The sequence below is a fragment of the Hippichthys cyanospilos genome, chromosome 9 (genome assembly GCF_059441005.1).
Source record: "Hippichthys cyanospilos isolate Australia breed blue-spotted pipefish chromosome 9, RoL_Hcya_1.0, whole genome shotgun sequence".
NCBI classification, from domain to species: domain Eukaryota; kingdom Metazoa; phylum Chordata; class Actinopteri; order Syngnathiformes; family Syngnathidae; genus Hippichthys; species Hippichthys cyanospilos.
In genome coordinates, this window is record NC_142377.1 from 13502501 (window position 1) to 13522656 (window position 20156).

Below are 20156 nucleotides of genomic sequence, written 5' to 3' on the forward strand. Positions count from 1 at the left end.
TGTAAAAGACCATAATGCAGATACACATATATTTAGGCCTGAGTCCTGTTGTCTCTTCCTTTGGGCCACCTTTTCACAAGCTTCATAGAATTGGATTAATTCGTTTCAGCACGCAAAGTAGCAAACAAGCCGAGCAACGATGAAAACCTAACCCACTCGTGAAAGCCATTAACAGTTTGAAACATTTGCTCCCCCCTTTGCCGGAGCTGTGTCATGTGAGAGCTTCTTTTTCAATGTCTGGGAAATGTGGGACTTTTTTCTGTTCATGTGTGTCTGGGCACCAAACATTCTTGGAAATCCTAAATGAATATTGCGATTCAGAATGAATGCATGCCATGCGGTGAGACAGCAGGTGCTGTTGTGGTTCTCTATAAATCATGCAGACCATCCCACCAGCATGTGTTTCCACCTCGGATGTAACATAAATGGCTTGTAGAAAAGAAGGAAGGAACTCCATGTGCAAAATCTGTGCTTCAATCGTGAGTGAGCTATTACCACATCCAAAACATGGCACGAGTCATACACTGGCCAAATAATTAAGATAAATGGTCACACACTGTTTCATCATTCTTGTTTTGTTTTTTTTTTTGTTTTTTTTTTAATGGAGAGCACAAATAGTCCCTTAGTGACATGTGTTATTAATACTGTCCACAACATGTGGCTTTTCTTCCCTAATTTCACTCTTTGACTCAGTTGTGCTCCAATTGTGTGTTCTCCTGCCGTCTTTGAGAATCGTGACCGTATTCATTTAGATACGCTTTCCCCAAAAGGGCACTCTTATGACTCATGTTGGCCTCCCTCAGTCACCACTGATAAGCGCAGATATAATTGCGATGAAATTCCCAGTAACCTGCCCATTGTTGTCGACACAGTTTCAAAGTCAGATGGGAGTTATATGATACTGAGTCTGCGTGTGGCCACTCCCTTCCAGCAGGCAGAGCTTTCTTCAGAGGGCCAACCTCTCCTGTCCGTATTTCACTCCAGACAGCCTTCTAGCAGTATGCATACTCCGAGGGACTGTTCATGTGTCGAAGTTCAGCAGTTCTTCTAAAAGTAAGTGTAGTTTCATATAAATACTGTAAGTGCAAGTCCACATTTTTGAACTGTTAGTTTTTTTTCAATCTGATCTACTTGTGGGTCTGGTTGCACAGGTCTAAGAGTAGTAAGAATTGAATGATGCTTTATATGAATAACGTAAACCTTTTCTGCCATTGCTCAGAGCAGTGACGGTACTCGGATCAAGCTTCAATTTTCAGTTTGTGTTTCACATTGCTTTTGTATTGAGAACCAGCATTGTAAATACTTCACATGTGATTTCTTTTCCAAAACAAATACCACTTTAAAACTTTCTTATGATATATTTTCAAGATGTAGGCGAGAGACTTAAAACATTTTTTTTCAATTTTAAATGGTTTTAAATATAAACCGTTATTCTTGTCTTTTCCACTATTGCGTTACCATCAAACACTTAGTCTTTAAATCGTTCCATTCGTTTTTGTGTAAACATGTTTCTTTTTATATGTTCTTTAATACCGTCTTCTACATATGAACAAAAAGATAATACTACACTGTATTTTTAGTCAACTGGATGGGAAGATATGACAATGAAAGAGCATGTGAGAGTTGTCAGTCCAATGAACAGTAAATATAATTAAGAAATCCCCAAATGGCAACTTTGATAAAGGTTAAAGTGATTTGCATTCTTTATAGGAAGGAGTTTGCTTTGGCCATTGATAAAAGAAATGAGCACCATCCCGCCAGAAGATCGAAACAGTCAGCGAATAGCACTAGTCTCAAATACAACAGAATGTTACAACTTTTCAAGTCGTTTCATGTAAATAAAAGACATAAACCAGTTTTATGTTGTTGTATATCAATCTTTTGATCTGCCACAATAATACGATGTTTGTTTTTTTTTTTCAGAATAAACACTGGTTGAGGGTTTTCTCAGAAATTAAAAATTTGACAGCACTAGTTAAAATAAGAAAAATGTAATGTTTATACATCTGTATTGTTTATATTGATAAGGCGTATTGCTTGTTGTTTATCTCTGTTGAAAGTGGTTTGGCAACACTGTGTCCAGTTAACACCTAAGCAAGTCACAGTCATATGAGCGTAAAGAAGGATGTGTCATGCTCTCGTCATGTCCAGGCTGATAACAGGAGTCATTTTTTTATAAGGGCACTTCTCCGCATGGAGCCGCACAGTGTGCAAACAAGTATGAACACTCAAATTGCTACTCCTCAGCTTCCCACGGCTATTTATGCTGAACCTCCTCTACGTGTTGGAATGCAACACTGCGACGCCGCTGCATTCCGTTGATCTCTTTTAGTTAATAATCGAACCATCAGTTGTGATACTGGCGTCGTATGACAACAGAGCAGTCACAGGAAACCGACTAGACCTGGCAATACACGCTCTGCTGTAAGCTATGACTCCACCTGTGTGAGCGTGGGGTCAAAGTGACAAATCACACTTGAATCATTGGTAATAGTAAGTACCTGTATTGCAATACTAGGTAGGTTTTTATGAGGTCATAAAGTTTGCGGCGTTTCTATTGGAGTTGATTTTAAGTCGTCATTGAAGTCTATAACAATGTTGTGAAAGCTCTTAAGTTCTTCTGCATAGCAAAGATATTGTCAAATTTGAAATCATAAATTGATTGTAAATATGTTTTTACAGGACATGGCGATTGATAGCTGAATTCACCTGAAATTGGAGAGGAGAAACCGCACAGTATGGAAGGCAACGGCGAGATCAGTGATACTGATAGTGGCATCATCCTTCACTCTGGTAAAACAATGTTCACTGGATTCATTTAGTACACACTCATGCACCTATTATATTATTAATGATCTTTATTTTGCACTTTATCTGTATCCATACTCCAAAATAGATAAATAACACAATACAAAAATAGCATAATAAATAGCATAATAACAGATGATTCACTGTGGGATTTATTGCTGTAATTGGCCTTATGCTTTGGGTTCATAAGATCTTTTTTTTTTTTTTTAGGTATTTGATTTTTGAAAGTTGGGTAAATGATGTGGGATTGATTGTTGGTTGATTGTTGTCTTGTAGTTATTTAGGCTAAATTGGGTGCACTTCTTGGAAATTGAGCTATATTTTGCCAGCTCCTCTGGGCACTATTCCACTTGTTCTACTCAATAAAACACTGGCAAGCAACGCAACAGAAGTTCAGAACTTTCTAAGAGTCTCCTCTGCAATTAGTAATGAACAAGCCCTGTTTTCTCAATCTTTTGCTTCGTTTTTGCATTTAGACTATTTGTACTTTTTTTTGGCTAGACCAATTTAACTAAAAGAGTGAGGCAGCATTCAATAATGAAAAACAATATTTTGTCTCTGAAGCAGTAATCTTGAATATCAGTTTACAGTTATTACTGTAGAATTTTGCTCCTTAATTAATCAGTCTACTGGCTTAAAGTAGTACAATCAAACTGATGGCCATTTATTGCTACCATTCCAATTTCCAATAGTTAAGAAGCTACCCACCAGTCCAGCTGAAACAGAACCAGGGCAGGAAATCTACTCATCTTTGAGCTCACGCCAACCAGTGTTGATTCATGACTGTCCTTTTATCCGACTAAGCTTCCCGTATGTTTTTTTCATCTCCTCCGATGAGACTTTCGTTTATTCATTTGTTTTTGGAACTTCTGCCATGACACCAGTAATCGAGTGTACGGTAGATGTTAGAATTGTCATCCGTCTTTGTAAACAATGGGGATTGAAATATGACATATAGGAGTTGCCACTCCCCGCAAAGTTGCATACCATTAGTAAAAGCAATATAGACACCCTCACCCCCTGCCATTGAACCACTTGGAGTCAATGTTTCAGCAAAATCACAAAGTTTAATTTGGAATACTCATTCAAATTGAAAACACAACATTTTGTTTTCTGTCTCAATCCAACGGGGTTGTTTTCATTGTAACGTTGTACCCATGTGACATTCCTCTGGCCTTAATTTACCGCGTGCTGGCCGCTCCTTACAATAAGAACGTGTCTATCCTTTAAGAATGGCCATTTGTCTGTCAAGGAATTCTCTGCTCTATTGTCAATTTGTAATATTGCCACACTTATTTCCTGTTGACACATTAGATGTTTGTCAGTACCTGTTGGGATTCTGTTAATAATCTCTAAAGGTATGCGTTGCTCAATTCATTCTGCAGCAAGACACTCCCCCGGCCTAGAGACTAATCCTCTTGTTATTAGTCTCCAAGGCGACAGACAGCACTAGCGTGAACATGTCAATAGTCACACACTTTTATTGTCACATTTTAAGAATGACAAAAACACATTTTCCCCCATAATAGTCAACTTTTTGCACACCTGTGGATTTCATATTTCCGTACACTCTCCTTGATTAGTTCATAGATTCTTTTTTTTTTTTTTTTTTTTGCATACTTGACACTAACAGTTTGTATAATATTAACCTGAATTTGTTTTATGATGGTCTGTATTCTTCGAAAGATTAGATACTTTGAATATGAGCAAAAATTCCCATGTCATGGACTGATAATGATTTGAACATTTTATTTCAGTATGAGTGTAGTTTTTCTGATCTGCGTTAATGTCTTTGTTTTATTTTCATTGTTTAAAGGAAAAGCCAAATTAAAAAAAAAAAACCTTCATAATATGTATGTGCCGCCATGAATGTAAACATGGTTTTCTAGATACTATTGCGTTGGAATATGAATTAACCTCCTGAGACTCACATGATTCGTTTTGTGTCCACTGTTTTTGTCGATTTTGTCTCAGTAAGACAGCTAAGTTAATTGCATCCCAACCAAATACATCGTTGGAAATGCCAGGATGTCTTCAACTGAGCACATTGGGAGTTAGTATGGTATCTTGAATCACCCAAAAGATACAGATTAAAAACAAATATCAACTACACTACTGAGGACACAAATGAATAGGCTCTGAGTCTGGAAGTTAAGGAGCAAAAACAACCTGGAATGACAAATCACAGCTTTCGAATGTCACATGACCAAACTCAGTAAACGTGTTTGATTTGTTACATCACTAACCAATAATGTTTTGAACAAATATGTAATGATATTATTTGATTCATATATAGCAAGTCTTTTGAAAAAGTTCAGGTTTTATTCTTGATATTTATTTATTTTTACTTTAATCTCATAATATTATGTATTTTTGTTTACTTGTTTATAGCTCATTAATTGTATTTTTTTCGAAGTAAGTTGCCTTCATCTTTATAGCAATCTAATTTCTTTTTCACAATACCATAATCTTTTTTTGTGCTACATTACAAATTAAATGTCTTCTTCTACTTTGCTATTGATTTCATTAGGCTCAGACAGCCCGACATCGCATACGAAAGATGTGAGCACGCACACGAGAGCCATGAAGCTCAAGCACCAGGCGCTCCAAGATCGACTCGAGCTGTGCCTCCTGGAGTTGAAGAAACTCTGCATTCGAGAAGCAGTGAGTCATTGGGATTCATTATTGCGTGACCCCAAAAGAAACACCTTGTTCGTTTGAAACCTTTTTAGCAACTGATACGTCATTGCAAAAGGTGTTATTCTGTCATTCTGGAACTGTGCCATACTGGCCATCACCTTTTTATGTGCACTAGTTCAACTTGGAGTGATTGATGACACATTTACTGTGACTCTTTAAAGCAACATAAGCCACTTCTGAGGCTGACTGGAAAATGTTGCTTCTTTTTTTTTTTTAAACTTTCAGTCTACACTCTTTTTGTCAGACAAGCTTCACTTTCACTTCGGTATTTCTAAACTCCCCCTCATCCACATGACATGAAGAAGCTGGCAGTTAGTAAGATTTGCCATACTAAACACTTTGCAAACCACCAATCTTCATTCAGCAGCAGGATTATGAGATTTGGCGAGTAAAAAATGAAGAAGTTGATCTTTTGGAAAGTATGAATCATCCCCTAAGCATAATGCTAGTTCTAGAGAAGGGGTCACTCTGGCCTTTTGACACTATTATTACCACATCTAAGGAGTTTGTTTTTGGCTTTTGTCACAACATTATTACTACATGTAAGGTGTTTGTTGTCTTCAAAGTTTACTTAGTTACGGAGAAATAGTTGTTCTTGGGCCTTTGCACAAAGGATTAAACCTAGAAATCCAAGATTTTTATTGCTGCACTGAGAGTAGTCCTCAAATAATTCAAGTAGCTCAGTTCAAAAAATGGTCAAAGCATTTATTTCCTTGCCAGTTACACGCTTATTAGTGGACACGTCTGAAATATATTTTCATGCCAATCACAGCAACAATTGTTAATGATGCAATGAAAAGGCCAACACCAAAATAAACTTCACTTTACCGAATAATGTAGACGTGAATACCTTGGAACACTTTTATTTTGATTTTTTTTCCAGCAGCATGTTGCAGCAACGCCTTGCTTGGTTCGTTTTTGTATTGCTGATTTGCAATCAGCCCGTCAAGAAATGTTGCTCCAGAAATTCCTATTGTTTTTTTACTTCAAGTTATGGTCACTATATTTGTTTTTTTCTTTCAGTTGCATTTCTGCTTAATGGGAAATAGCCTCTCTAATTCAAGAATGCGATTCATGCATGAATTTCACCAAGTATGAAACTGAAAGAACAATTACATTTGTGAGTCTGTGCTAAAGTGTTGTTATTGCTTAAGGATAAAATCCCTCCAAAGATCATTCTTACCTGCCAACACCTGGGCTAGGCACGCGTGTTCGAACATGCTAAGGTGATCTAATATGAGGTGCCGCGCCTTCTAACTCGTCACTGTGGCCAAATAAAGAGTAAACCCAGCGGAATAGGCACTGGGTCGATGTGGTGATTTCACAACTGATGAAATCATAAACCGTGTGTCGTCATGCAGTTGGTTTGTTTTGGTTTTGAATGCTTAATGCAAGAAGGGAGACCAGAAGAATTTGCTGTGTGCTGAATTGTGCAACAGACTTCCCCATTCTATACGTCTCAACATGTGAGAGGAATGAGATGTTTGTGTTTTGGTTCCAAACCTTCACACTTGAACGATCTCTGAATATGTGAGCTGCTGAACCTAATGTTTTTAGTGTGGTGCATGTTATGGGTGGTATTATAGCATAAACAAGCTATAAGTGTGTTGTGCATTATTAATACAACACACATAAACAGTGCATTCTCTTTTTGCAGAGAATTTTGAAGTGTGATTTCATTTGTGTTGTTTAGGAGCTGACAGGCCAGCTCCCAGGAGATTATCCTCTCCTGCCAGGAGAGAAGCCTCCACAGATTCGCAGACGCATTGGAGCAGCTTTTAAGCTCGATGAGCAAAGCATCCCTCGGGGAGTCGAGGTAAAAGCACACATTGATTGAATGTGTGACGGTTCTGACTTTAACATTTTTAATCTGTTTTGTTCTATCATTGCAGGAGTCGGCCCTAAATCTTGTGGACGCCGAGTTGGCTCTTCAGTTTAAGATCTACGAGGCGGCACGCAAGCTTTGCGAGGAGAACCACCTGAGTAAGGCTGTTAGAAAAAGCCGTTTGAAGCAATGTAAGCAAGAGGAGAAGAAAGTCAGACAGCTACAAGAGACGGCTTTCCAGCTGCGGCTGGAGCATGGCCGATCCTCGCCACTTCCTGCTTTTAATATCCCACAACAAGGTGAGTTTGTGCAGACCTCCTCCAAGGTAACACGATCCATGCAAACAATCCTTCAGCATCAAATTGACCTCCACACAGTGGCTGTAAGAAATCTACACAACACTGTTCAAATACCTTTTTTGTGAAGGACATCTCTGATCTGGCAAGCTACATCACTTTTTTTGATGTATTGGCTATAACTGTCCATTCACGCAAATACACATTCCGAACAGTACTGTCTGAAAAGTAAAAAATAATTTGGTGCAGCCAGGGTGTCTGGGAGGTCAAAAGTGTATCATGATTGGTGCATCTCAAAGTATGCTCTGCTTTGTTTTTGGCAGATCTCGCTGTGTCTGATGACAGCTCTTTGTCTGATTCGGTGGTTCAAGATGATGGTAAGGCCCAAAGGTTTACAAGGAAGAATCTATTAAGATTTATGTGCATGCGTTCACGTTTAACCATTTCATAATATTTGTGAATAGAAGTACAGAGTGAGTCTTCACAGCTGTCTTCAGCCCTCGCATATTCAGGAGGGATGGACTCTTCAAAGCCATGCACTGCGTCCCACGCAGACGGTTCCTACTTGTCACAGTGTGTGGGTCCTCAGAACCGGCCTTTGACTCCAAGATCATCTCCTCATCCCAGCCTGGACTCTTCCATGAGTTTTACCTCAAGTCCCGCCTCATATGACTTACCTCCTATCCAGCACTCCCCGTGGTCAGAGACGAGCCTTGACCAACCATACCAGAAGAGCAAGAAGTCACGTTCCTCCTGCAAAGCCAGGTAATAGCGACCGTCCGTCATGAACCGCATCCCAAGTTTGTCCTTTAGACAAGAAAATACAGAAAGTACACAGCTACTTGTTTTATTCGTAAGCTTTTGAACTTTTTATGGTAATGCTATATGGTAAGATTATTAGTAAATTCATTTTAGTCATTGTTCATACCGCCTAGTTTAAGTTTTATCAGATAAAAAAAAGGTGGCTTATGTCATATTTTTGACACTGTCTGCCATCTTTTGGGTGTTAATATTACAATATGTTTTAAAAATGTAAGGTTTGGCTTTGATTATCTTTTACCAGTTATCATTTATTTCTGACTGGGCATCCAAAGGGGAAAACAATGTGGGAACTCATGACCTGTTATCCCCCACTTTTCTCCATTATGATAAATGTTGGAGTCATTTAAGACACGCTGCCATCTACTGGTAAATGTGCTAAAGTACGGTGGCCGACTGAGGCAAACCCGCTGTAAATGGCTGAACACGAACAAAACAGGAATGAAGCAAACAAACGAGGGGAAAAAAACAACTGCAAATACGAGAAAAACAACTGCAAATAAAAATGCAAACCCATTCAAAGAAACATGCTGCAATTAGTACAGGCTGCATTCACAAAAAAAGTGCAAGCAAAACTACAAATGACAGAACACTTTTCCCAAAACGGAAACTTGCACCCTGGAAAACAACTGTCACAATTTTTCTGATCCAGTGGCGTCCCCTAGTGGCCTGTCTTACTTCCGTTTTGAAATTGTCAACATGCAGCATTTTTTTCTTTGGAAGTTGTTTTCCAGTTGGTGCGCGTTCCCGTTTTAGGAAAAGTGTTCTGTCATTTGTAGTTTTGCTTCCACTTTTTTTTTGTGAATGCATTGACCCAGTCGGCCTGCGTAGTAAAGAGACAGAACGAGAGAGTAAAGAGAGAGAACAGTAAAGAGAGAGAAAACCCTGTGTGTACTGTTCAACACAGAGGTGTAAAAAGGGACTTACGGTTGAAAAAATACTAAATTTAGCATGTAAAGGCCCAAAATATAAGACCATATTGTTTATGTTTTGCATCGGAAATACAACGCATTTAAAAAAAGGACATTTTTTCCAAACAAAGATTACAGCTCAGTGTATCATGGCATGTTTTGTCAAACAAAATATGAATGTGAAACCTTTGTTTTTCTCCAGTCCAACTAAGAATGAGTTACTGCCACCACTGGAGGCTTGCGTGGCACTTTCTGGTCTACCACAGAAACTCTCCCATTTGAAACTGAGCCGTACACAGTCCAACAGCATGCCTTCTCAGCCAGAGACACGCGTGCACAGACAGCTCTCTCTCAGGTAATGCAATTTATCTGTCGGCAAAGAATTTTGTTTCTAAACAGAAGCTGCTTGGTAACCCTATTTGAATTTGCAGTATTTCGTGACATTATTCTAAATCTATTCCACCTTAAATGTGACATACGTATACCTTCTACCACTCAAGTGAATTTTTGTTTTAATCCTCTCGTGAAGAGAAGTCACAATAAAAAAAAATAAATTGTGTGGTTCCACAAGTGTGTAATCCCACTTCGAACAAGTATGTGGCTCACAGCTAACACTTTTACATGACTTGCACAGGATATCCAACCCTGAATCTTCATGCGGACAAGACAAGGACCGTGGTCGTACCAGAGGTCCAAGGAGGCGACTGACAGACTACAGCCTAACCCCATCAGAAGCCCATCCTCTCATGTTTGGCGGTTTAAACCTTGCCGGCTCTGAGGATAGCAACTCTGAGCACTCGTTTGCATCTTACAGCAGCTCCCCCAGTCAGGAGCTGTCCTGTGAAATTGCGAAACACTACCAGGCTGCCTCCCCGCTCGCTGCTCCATTTGTTAGCTATGGACCTCAAGCGTCCCCTCTTGCTGGGTTTTACCACAATCCCAGACACCAGTCCAACCCTGTTGTCCACAGAGCTTATTACAATGAGGAAGCGGTCTACTCTCCGTATGTGGACATGCCATGGAGCTATTACAACCATCAGTCTGCCTCCCCCCCCAGCAGATATGAGTACCGCTACAAAGAGGCTCCTGTGCCCCTCCAGAGAGCGCCAAGGCATTTGGCTCCTGATAGCAGGCAATCCCCCTCCTCAGCACAATGGGATCATCCACAGTACCGCTCCAACTGCCTCCCACGGCAAGTAGTGAACGAACAGCTGAAATCGTGGCACCGGCGCAGTCAGCTCAAAGGACCCAGGTCGCGTTCCCTTGACAGACACAGACAGGGAGCAGTCAGGGTGAAAAACATGGCTGCTCTGGAAGCAATCCGATATCAAAATCAGAAGTACCAGGAGCAGGTAGGCAAAACGGTTGTTGTTTAGGTTACTCCTGCAGATTTTATTTTTCAAATCAACACTACTGCTCTGCTCGACAGCATAATAGAATGAGACTGTGTTTTCAAGGGATCTTCAATATATCTAAATGTCATTCACTTACAGGCCATCCAAAGAAAAGTTCTTCAGTTATCTCCTGATGACTCTCAAGGACACTGGGTTGTAGATGATGGCACTCACTATATGAGTCAAGTGTGACACCATGAGAACCAACCACTTTAGAACTACGTGAGCAAAATCTTACCTGATTTCTTATGGACTTGTTCAACAAATCAGGAGTTGAATACGCATATCTCACCTGTATGGGTGAAAACAAAACAGGAGATTATGTTATGTGGTGTTTTGTGATAAAGGTCATACATTTTAAACATTGACATGAATTTATACAAATATGAACTGAAGGGGTCAGGTAACTTTCAGGACATTTTTTTATTTAGGGCTGGGCAATAAATTCAATTCATTTGATTAATTCATCATTTTACTAATTGAAGTTTTGAAAATTGTCTCAATGGTGGAAGCTAAGTTTTGTGGCAGAATGCGTGAGGAATGTTTGCAAAACACGTTTATAATAGTTACCAAATACTGTACTTCTCTCATTAAGTGACAACCATTTTCTGACCCTCCTTTACCCCAACACTTGAAAATGAATGAATGAATAAATAAATACCTAGGATTTATAAATAAATAAATACCTAGACACATGAAAGATATGTAAAAACACCTCTTTGGGATTGAATGAGTTTGTGACATTCAAGCAAGTCATGCGCAAGCTATGAGTCTTAAGATTAAAACTAATTTAAAAGTAATAAACATTATCATTGGCTAAATAATTTCCATATAATTTTTTTAATATATATAAATCAAGACTTTAAATAAATTCTTGTTGGGTACTTCAAGAATGACTGGTGAAAATCAAGATTTTATTTTTGGGCCATATTGCCCAGCCCTCACTTTTTTCATTGGGTCTCCATTTATGGATTGCTGAAGTTTATTCCAAGTAGTTTTTTGAAGAATATGAGTCATCATTGTTGGAAAAAAAGTAATGTGTCCTAGTGTATGTAGAATATTTTTAATCAATCAGGGTTACAGTTTTGCATTGGCTACTATCAAAGTAGCGTGATAGAAAAGACTTCATTCGCGGCAGCTATTTTCTGTACAAGTCAAATAAAAATGTGTGAGATGACAGATTACAACAGACCAAATTAGTTAGCGCCAAAACTGCTGAATATTTTTTTGTGTACTCGTTTTGAAATATTGCCAATATGTCACAAAGTAGAAGTAGAGATAGTTTTAGCTACTCACTCACAGACCCCCCACTGCTATGTATCTGTTATTTATTCACCCAATGAAATCAACTGAAGTCAGACTTGAAAAGTGGGTTTGTGAATGCCTTATGCCGTAAACACTTGTCAAAAAAGGAGACTACAATCATGTGCCCCGTTGTGCATTTTTATTTTTATTTTCTTTTATTTAAGTATTTTAGATTTTTGGTTAAATTGTAATCCATGTTGTAATATTGTGAATATTTTCCTGTGGAATAAATACTTTTTACTACAGCATTCACTGTCTTTATCCATGCTTTTATTGACCAATGTCAACAATTTTGTGTTATTTTTCCTATCGAGGACATTTTTTTTTCTGACGTGATCAACAATGATAGTTTCATTGTTCATTTCTGATTGGAGTTTCAAAATACAATATTTTTTTTTTCGAGTGCTGTGGAAACCTGCCTTTCAAAACTGCTTTTCAAAGAGCGCAAGGAGGTAGGTCTGCAACTCTATTGGAGACTAACTGTTTAATTAAAATAAAAAAAGGTTAAAAAAAACAGCTTTTACAAAATGTATGGAATTCAAGCAAATGTAATTGGTGTGTTGGATTTTGGTTTTATGTCCATTGATTTCCAGACACCTTTGAGTGCTCTAAGATGTAATTAGGTTCTTGTGAAGAATTATCTCATTTCAATTCATTGGTATGTATCCCCCAATTTACTTATAGTTTTGGTTAAAGTATAGATGCTAGAGATAGTACTTTTGGGAGTTCCGGTTTGTCATGAGATTTTCCTAGTTTCATATGCCTTGGCTCAATAAATATTGGGCCACTGCGTCACTCTCTAATTGTCACTTTTATTTTGAAGTGGAAGGTTGAAGGGCATTTACTTTTGTTTTGAAGGGTATGGATTAACTATGCGGAAGAGACTGCGGCTTCCGGAAAGGATTGTATTTTGGGTTTTTTTTTTCGATTAATAATTCACCTTCCCAGTTTGAAGACTACCTTGTCAGGTAAATTGCGTGCCTTAAATGCAAACTCGGTAGAAAATGTATTTTCTTTCTTTTGTCGCTGACAAACCAACTAATTGTCACAAATACCAAACTGTCGCCTGTTTGCCAGCTCAGCGCTAGCTTGATGGTAACATTAGCGACATGAAATATGAGCGATCTGTCAGTATACAAATCAACAACTCCTGCTGAATTGGGATTGGCTCCGTGACACAAATAGTAAGCGACCGAAAGAAGTTCCCCTCATCAAACTGTCGGTATTTTGCATTTGTTGTTTACGTTTTGCTTTGTTTCGGTAATGTATTGAGTCTGACGCTTTGCTAAGTCACATCCGTTGTTTGTCTTCCCACCAGCGTTTGCTGTGGAGCTCCCAGCTGAGATGTTTTGTTTTCGAGATGCCTTTTCGAATTTGACCCACAATCGTAAATGTTAAAGATGAACCGAGCTTCTTCACTAGCAATTTTACAATCATTACGAAACTGCTATCCAAATGCATGTCGTGGATGGTGAACCTAATTCATCGGCAATCTATTTTCATTGCTATCTATATCTGAAACGTATATTGAAGTTAATGGTTTCGATGTCAAGTGCAGCATATGCAGTGCAGTAGTTGGCGTATGGCATCACATGAATACTTGCTTCAATTCGATGCTGGATTCACGATTTAAGAGTATGAAAATGTCAGTTTGTCAAACTGATAACCTCAAGATTTAATTATTTACGGTCAACTGACTGCATCACAATAAACGATTGTACCAATAAGGTCAACAAATCATTATGTAATACAAATGCAACGTGACTATTCCAGACCAGATCTTTCCCCCCTTTTAATTGGTTGCATTTGCGATTGGTGTAGCAACATTTCAGTTTTACATAAATGAAACCAATCTATTCAGTATGACTAGACGTTAGTTCAAAATAGTGAGTTATCAGCAAAAATGAAATAAATAGAAAGAACAGAATAGAATAAAATAGAATATCTTTATTTTCATTGGACATACAATTAAATAGGGAGTGCTGCTTGGACTGCTGCATATTTAATAAAAAAAAAAAAAGAACAATAAATAGAATAAAATATTAGGAGTGCAATTGTTATTGTGTTCTTGTTAAGTTGTTGTTCACAGCGTTAATATCTCTGGGGAGAAAAAAGCTGTTTTTTACTGTTTCTTTGGCTTTTATGAGCGCTGTAGTGCTGACCAGAGAGCAAAGGTTTGAGAGCATGATGACCTGAATGTGTTGTGTGTCTTTGACAATGTTTCTCATTCAGTTTATTGCAACAGTCTGTCTGACTGCAGGTCCAATAGCTGTGCTGCAGCACAATAATGTGTCAAGAGGTCATCGGGTGTTCTTAAGAACATTATTCAATTTCATTTAATTTAGTGGAAAAATAATATTTTTTTGCAATCTATCACATATCTGTAATGTAAGTTACTGGAGAGCATTTGGTGTTATCTGTGTGTGTGTTTACTCAATAAGAGAAATGTGAAGTACCTCACAAAACCCTGCAATTTGAACTTTTCTTTTGTATTATTTGTTCTCAGGAGGAAATTGAAGTATTTAGTTTGAAGCAGAATACAGGGACTGAGAGTGGGTCATCAGGCAGTCTCCCTATGTCAGGCCGAAACGGGTCTGCAAGTGATGCAGACTGCCGGATCTCAGAGGACTGCCATGTCCCGGATGTGGAGCTAATGGAGTTGGGGCCGCTGCTGGAAGAGGGAGGGGTTCACCCGCCAGCCTCCAAAGGTGTCCATCCAGAGGTATGCCTGTTCATTTTTTCCTAATCCGCTAACCCACAAACTGAGAAAATAGTTTTCTGCACAGCTTCAGTAATCCTCTCTTTAAAGGGAGCAGCCATGCTTGAGGATGAGGATGAGGATGATGATGATGATGAGGAGGTGGGAGAGGTTCTGACTTTACCGCTCCAGGCACACCACGCCATGGAAAAGATGGAAGAATTTGTACACAAAGTAAGTGTGATGTTGCATTTTGCACCCTGAATAAACGTATTGTAACTTTTTATAGGGCACACTTTGGGATCGAAACTCAAGTAAAAACTGAACGCACTGTAATGCAGTAGAATGTGATTTCTGTGAGTGTGAAGGTAATGCAATGTTATGGGTAAATATATTGGGGAAAAGCATTTGTTGATACACCACTGTTTTGAATATGATGAAGTCTTCAAAATGGAAAATGCTACCCTGAAAAAAAAAACATGTACTCAAGTATCTGAGGTAAAAAAGCTGTCTCAATCAATCCTATAATCAATGTTTATTCAGGATATTTTATCAAAGGACATGGTCGCTAGGTGTTTCTACTTTATACTGCCCCGAATTGCTACTAATAGTTTGTGCAGAGATGTTGTAATATGCATGGCTCCACCCTCTTTTCATAAATAGCAACTTCTGGTTCCAAATGATTTCAATGGAAACAGCTTGCAATTTTTAACTGACAACCCATCTAGTGTCACTTCCTTCTTCCTAATCTCTGCGACTATTCCAGTTGAGCGAGTAAAGCGGCTTTCACTGAGAGCTAACTGAAAGGAAATCATAAAATCTACCGTCTCAGGTTTGATCATCAAATTGAATCGTGGTAAAGGCAATAGCCATAGTACATTTTTACTCAAACTCTGTTCTTATTGCCATCACATCACAGTGCTACCAAACATCACACCGCCATTAAAAATCATATCCAATCGCTAATTAAGGATGTTTAGAAACCACTAGTCAGTTATTATACTATTATTGTATGACAGTAGCGGGTTTATTGTGTCAATGAATCAAAATAATGAATAAAAAAAGTCTGGGGCGCTTTCAAATTAGTTCCCTTTGAACAGGTTAACAACTAATATTCAGAGCAATGATAAGCAGCTTTATTTTATTCAGTTATTCAGTTTTGTTGAATATCGCGTTTAAAAAAAATGCCTCTGCGTTGAACAAAATAATGTTCTCATAAGAGCAAATGATTTTTTGTATTGTTTTTTTATAGTTATTTTTAAAAAAATTGACCTGTTCGCCAGCCGCTGCTTGTTTGCAAACATTTCTTGTTACATTGAAATATTTTTCAAATATCTTAAGTCCCTGGATACATCAGCAAATATGGTCATGTTGTATCTCCCTGAAAAAGGATGCCACCAAAACTTGTCTGTTGCGACCAACTGAAAAAGTTGGTAGTGCTACGAGTGCAAAAGTGTAGAGCCCTGTTTATTAGTAAAATTGCGTTTTGATTTTTCAGGTGTGGGAGGGGCGCTGGAGAGTCATTCCCTTCCATGTCCTGCCAGAGTGGCTTAAGGACAATGATTACCTCCTACATGGACATCGCCCTCCCATGCCTTCGTTCCGGGCCTGCTTTGGAAGCATCTTCCGGATTCACACCGAGACGGGAAACATTTGGACTCATCTGTTAGGTCAGAATGCAAACGTGTTTTTTTTTTTTTTTAAGCTCACGTTTTTAAGTTCTGATTGTATTTCTGTCCAGAGTTCACACTCACATTGTCAAAATATTTGTTTTACACGTAAGCTAGAGAGAATGTTTGTCAAACTATTTTGATCTCCCTCAGGGCTGATTTTATTCCTGTGTCTGGGCACGTTAACCATGTTGAGACCCAACATGTATTTCATGGCCCCGCTTCAAGAGAAAGTGGTGTTTGGGATGTTCTTCCTGGGAGCTGTACTCTGCCTCAGTTTCTCTTGGCTTTTTCATACCGTCTATTGCCACTCCGAGAAAGTGTCTCGCACCTTCTCCAAGTAAGCCGTCAAGCACTAACTAAACTGCTGTATGGTTTTCTACAACCACAGTAATAAACATATTGTTGTATATTATTGTTTAGTGCACAGGTTATGTATTAGAAATAATTCAGTACGTCTTTGTTTTGTCCATCAGGCTTGACTACTCAGGCATCGCACTCCTCATCATGGGTTCCTTTGTGCCCTGGCTGTACTACTCCTTCTATTGTTCTCCTCAGCCGCGACTTATCTACCTCACCATTGTTTGTGTACTCGGCATCGCCGCCATTATAGTGGCCCAATGGGACCGCTTCTCCACACCTCGACACAGACCGACAAGAGCAGGTGATGCCGTCACACACTACAGTGTGGAAATAATTGCGATTCCCTGTTGTTGATGTTGCCTTCCAAGTAAAGTGACCATTGTGTGCGGACAATAGTTAAAATGATTTGCTATTTTGGTGTCCTAGGCGTGTTTATGGGTCTGGGACTTAGCGGCATTGTTCCCACCATGCATTTCACCATTGAGGAGGGCTTCGTTAAGGCCACCACTGTTGGCCAGATGGGTTGGTTCTACCTGATGGGGGCCATGTATATCACTGGTGCTGGTCTGTATGCAGCCAGGATTCCTGAGCGCTATTTTCCTGGAAAGTGTGACATATGGGTAAGTACTTTTTTGTCATTTTGTCGACATACAGCGGTACCTTCAGGTGCTAGTGACCTTTCCGAAGTACGGCCCATTGTTTGGTTGATGTTTTGCTTTAAATTGTGAGCCAACATTTGAGATATTACTGCAGTATGGTGGCAGGGAATGAAATTCTGCTTAGTTTAGCTTAGTAAACAAATCTTTAAAAAAAAATCCAAGCTTATCATTGCCACTCTTAATTACAATTTGCTGTCATGGTAAATATAAAACTAATAGAACTACACATGGTTTACAACAACCACAAACGTTAGACTTTAAATCTGCTAACTCATAGACTAACACATCACGAGAAGTGCCATAGAAGGGGTACTACATAGCATCTACTACATGTGGCAGTGTTATAGCACTTCAAGGAATGGATATTTGTACACAAGCAATGCAGCTACACATGTAGACAGCATATTTATGTATAATTTCCACGTTATTTTTTATTATCACAAATATAATCAGTCTGCTTTCACAGGGGACTACGAAGATTACATACTCTCGAGAGCCTGTAATTCACAGAATTTGGACAATTTTAAATGAAACAAAATTTCAAAATGATTTATAGGTTTTCAAACTAATTAACTAATTTGATGATTGCGTTATTTTATAGCATAGTGCTTTTTTTTATTTCTAGGAAATGTAACAAAAGAATATTGGCGTTTTTGGGGGTCTGGAACAGGGTGGTATTAATTTTAATGGGCAACATTTATTTGCGTCAATACGGTTGTGAGCTCGGGCACAGAATGAATCCAGGTCATCATTACTCAAGGTATCACTGTATTTTGAAACAGTAGTCGCAATTCAATCCTGAAATGTGAGTTCATGTCTTTAATAATTGACAAAACCCTGTGATGCAGATAGGTGGCGTTCGGTTGCAAGGTGCTGAAAGACCCCTTTCATTTTAAAGCAAAATTAGATTTTAAAACGACTAAAACTTTCTATGTTTCTCTGTCTTTCTAGTTTCACTCCCATCAAATTTTTCATGTTCTGGTCGTGGCGGCAGCGTTCATCCATTTCTACGGCGTTTCTAACCTGCAGGAGTTTCGCTACGGCCTGGAGGGAGGATGCACAGATGACACTCTACTCTGAGAGGCCTAACTGTGACTCGTTTTCTTAATAGCCCACGCAAACACCACATGCACACACAAAAACACAGTACAAATGCTGCTGGAATTCCTTTTAGTCACTTATTGCTCGTTATTTCCTTCTCATTTGCGAACATGGTGTGAGGGGCTTTGGTGGGTTTCATTTTTCGCCGTGGCTCATTTTTGCTCCAATAAAGTAGCATTAACTAGCCAACAATAGCCTGAGGGAATCGTTGTTTTTTTTTTTCCAAAATAAGGACACTTGAAATTTGCATCTAAAGATTCAGTTAATGAAAACCGTACATCCCTCTTGCTGATGGTTACTAACCTGTTGGCATCAGTCAGTCAGCATGTGGCAAATGGTAAGAAGAGTATTATTAAAAGTGCTGTAGCAGTGGGAACACATTGTAAACCAATCATTCTCTCCCACTTCATGTCTGTCCAGGCTTGTGGATGAATGTACAGTCAGTTATTTAGGTGCAGAACAACAATCCAGGTCAATGTAGATACAAAGGGGCGTCCGTGCATTTGTATGGATATGAAATGTTACATATATGTAAAGATGTTGCCAGATGTTTACTATGCTAACAATTACTGTTCAACTGTTGGTTGAAATATGGCATACTACAACAAAAAGTGTCTGAAAGCCTACGTATAGCACCAACATCACGCTAGGTAGTTATTTGGATTTTCATATGCACCTGAATACCATGTCTAATTATAAGGATTTATAATTTGCCTGGCATTTGAACCTAGAAATGGTTATCATGGCATACTCGGTGTGTATATGTGTGTATTTTTTTAAGTTTAATTTGATGCATTCCTTTATGTGAGAAACAGTTCCAAAACCAACTCGTTTCACAAAAATATTTGCAGCAGTTGAGCGAAAGAACTGATTGAGTTACAAACATGTACCGGTAAATGTAAAGACGTATGCTGCTGTTTTTTTCCTGGCAATACATCCTTTCTTTTTTTTAATGTGTAGAATTAGGTCCCAGGCTACGCACAATGTACAGATCTGGAGGGGTCATATTGTGTTTTTGTCCGTTGCGAGCTTCCTTTTGTGTTAGATTTCAGATGCATTCTGAGGTGTAAATAGCAAAGGCACCTCCTCTGTATTCTTAAATTGTAGACTTTTAATTAAGAGATGGGGTTTAAAATGTTAAATGTGATTGGAACATAACTTTAGTATTCCTGTGCCTTAGGCCAATGGAAATGTTTGAAATAAAACGGCCTATCTATCGACAGTCAAGGGATCCGCAATGATTTCCAGATGTAGACCCATCTTGATTTCCTTGCCATATACAATCAAATCATTATTGAACTATAGTACAACCCCATGGACAGGTTGTATCAACTGCTGTTTAAGACTACTTTTTCTAGATCAACTTATTCAAGCTTTATTACAGACTAAAATGATATGTATTCTTGACTTTGTGTTATGTCCTGTGTAGAAAGTGAGAAATCATACATTTCATTGAAATGTAGACTTAACTATTTATTAATCGTAATCTTGGGGAAAAATACTGTAATAAATTCTTTTTTCCACATGTACGTCAGATGTGTCTTTTTATTCTGTCACTGTTTTGTATCAACAATGTCCAACATCTGGATACTTTGTGTGTGACATTG

The 20156-nt window shown here is 38.6% G+C and overlaps 2 protein-coding genes across 6 annotated transcripts in view; both read left to right on the forward strand.

Annotated features, from left to right (window-relative positions):
• inavab (innate immunity activator b) overlaps positions 1 to 12306 on the forward strand; it is a 15340-nt gene extending 3034 nt beyond the window's left edge. The window contains exons 2-12 of one of the 4 annotated variants that reach the window (XM_088423600.1): positions 932 to 1053; positions 2084 to 2218; positions 2683 to 2793; positions 5339 to 5472; positions 7202 to 7324; positions 7401 to 7632; positions 7953 to 8006; positions 8094 to 8394; positions 9562 to 9714; positions 9994 to 10711; positions 10853 to 12306. In XM_088423600.1, coding sequence (XP_088279726.1) covers positions 2739 to 2793; positions 5339 to 5472; positions 7202 to 7324; positions 7401 to 7632; positions 7953 to 8006; positions 8094 to 8394; positions 9562 to 9714; positions 9994 to 10711; positions 10853 to 10945 — 1863 coding nt within the window. In that variant the 5' untranslated portion in view covers positions 932 to 1053; positions 2084 to 2218; positions 2683 to 2738 and the 3' untranslated portion in view covers positions 10946 to 12306. Of the gene's footprint in view, positions 1 to 931; positions 1054 to 2083; positions 2219 to 2412; positions 2494 to 2682; positions 2794 to 5338; positions 5473 to 7201; positions 7325 to 7400; positions 7633 to 7952; positions 8007 to 8093; positions 8395 to 9561; positions 9715 to 9993; positions 10712 to 10852 lie in introns of those variants that run through there. The other 3 variants (XM_088423598.1, XM_088423599.1, XM_088423601.1) reach the window with 3 other exon arrangements.
• A 615-nt stretch (positions 12307 to 12921) lies between these two features.
• Positions 12922 to 20078, forward strand: adipor1a (adiponectin receptor 1a). Of its 2 annotated transcripts, none has more exons than XM_088424196.1 (8): positions 12922 to 13026; positions 14565 to 14780; positions 14868 to 14990; positions 16255 to 16426; positions 16580 to 16766; positions 16903 to 17090; positions 17216 to 17409; positions 18400 to 20078. In XM_088424196.1, the coding sequence occupies exons 2-8, from the start codon at positions 14634 to 14636 to the stop codon at positions 18526 to 18528; spliced, it is 1140 nt and encodes a 379-aa protein (XP_088280322.1). In that variant the 5' UTR covers positions 12922 to 13026; positions 14565 to 14633; the 3' UTR covers positions 18529 to 20078. The 2 variants fall into 2 exon arrangements, with proteins under 2 accessions (XP_088280322.1, XP_088280323.1); XM_088424197.1 differs by lacking the exon at positions 12922 to 13026 and adding an exon at positions 13115 to 13242.
• Positions 20079 to 20156: the final 78 nt, after the last annotated feature.

Excerpts from the sequence above, each read along its gene's own strand:
- adipor1a (XM_088424196.1), top strand. The coding sequence starts at position 14,634 with ATGTCAGGCCGAAACGGGTCTGCAAGTGATGCAGACTGCCGGATCTCA. Across the intron at positions 16,767-16,902 it reads GTGTCTCGCACCTTCTCCAA|GCTTGACTACTCAGGCATCG; the intron begins GTAAGCCGTCAA and ends TTTGTCCATCAG. Across the intron at positions 17,091-17,215 it reads ACACAGACCGACAAGAGCAG|GCGTGTTTATGGGTCTGGGA; the intron begins GTGATGCCGTCA and ends TTGGTGTCCTAG.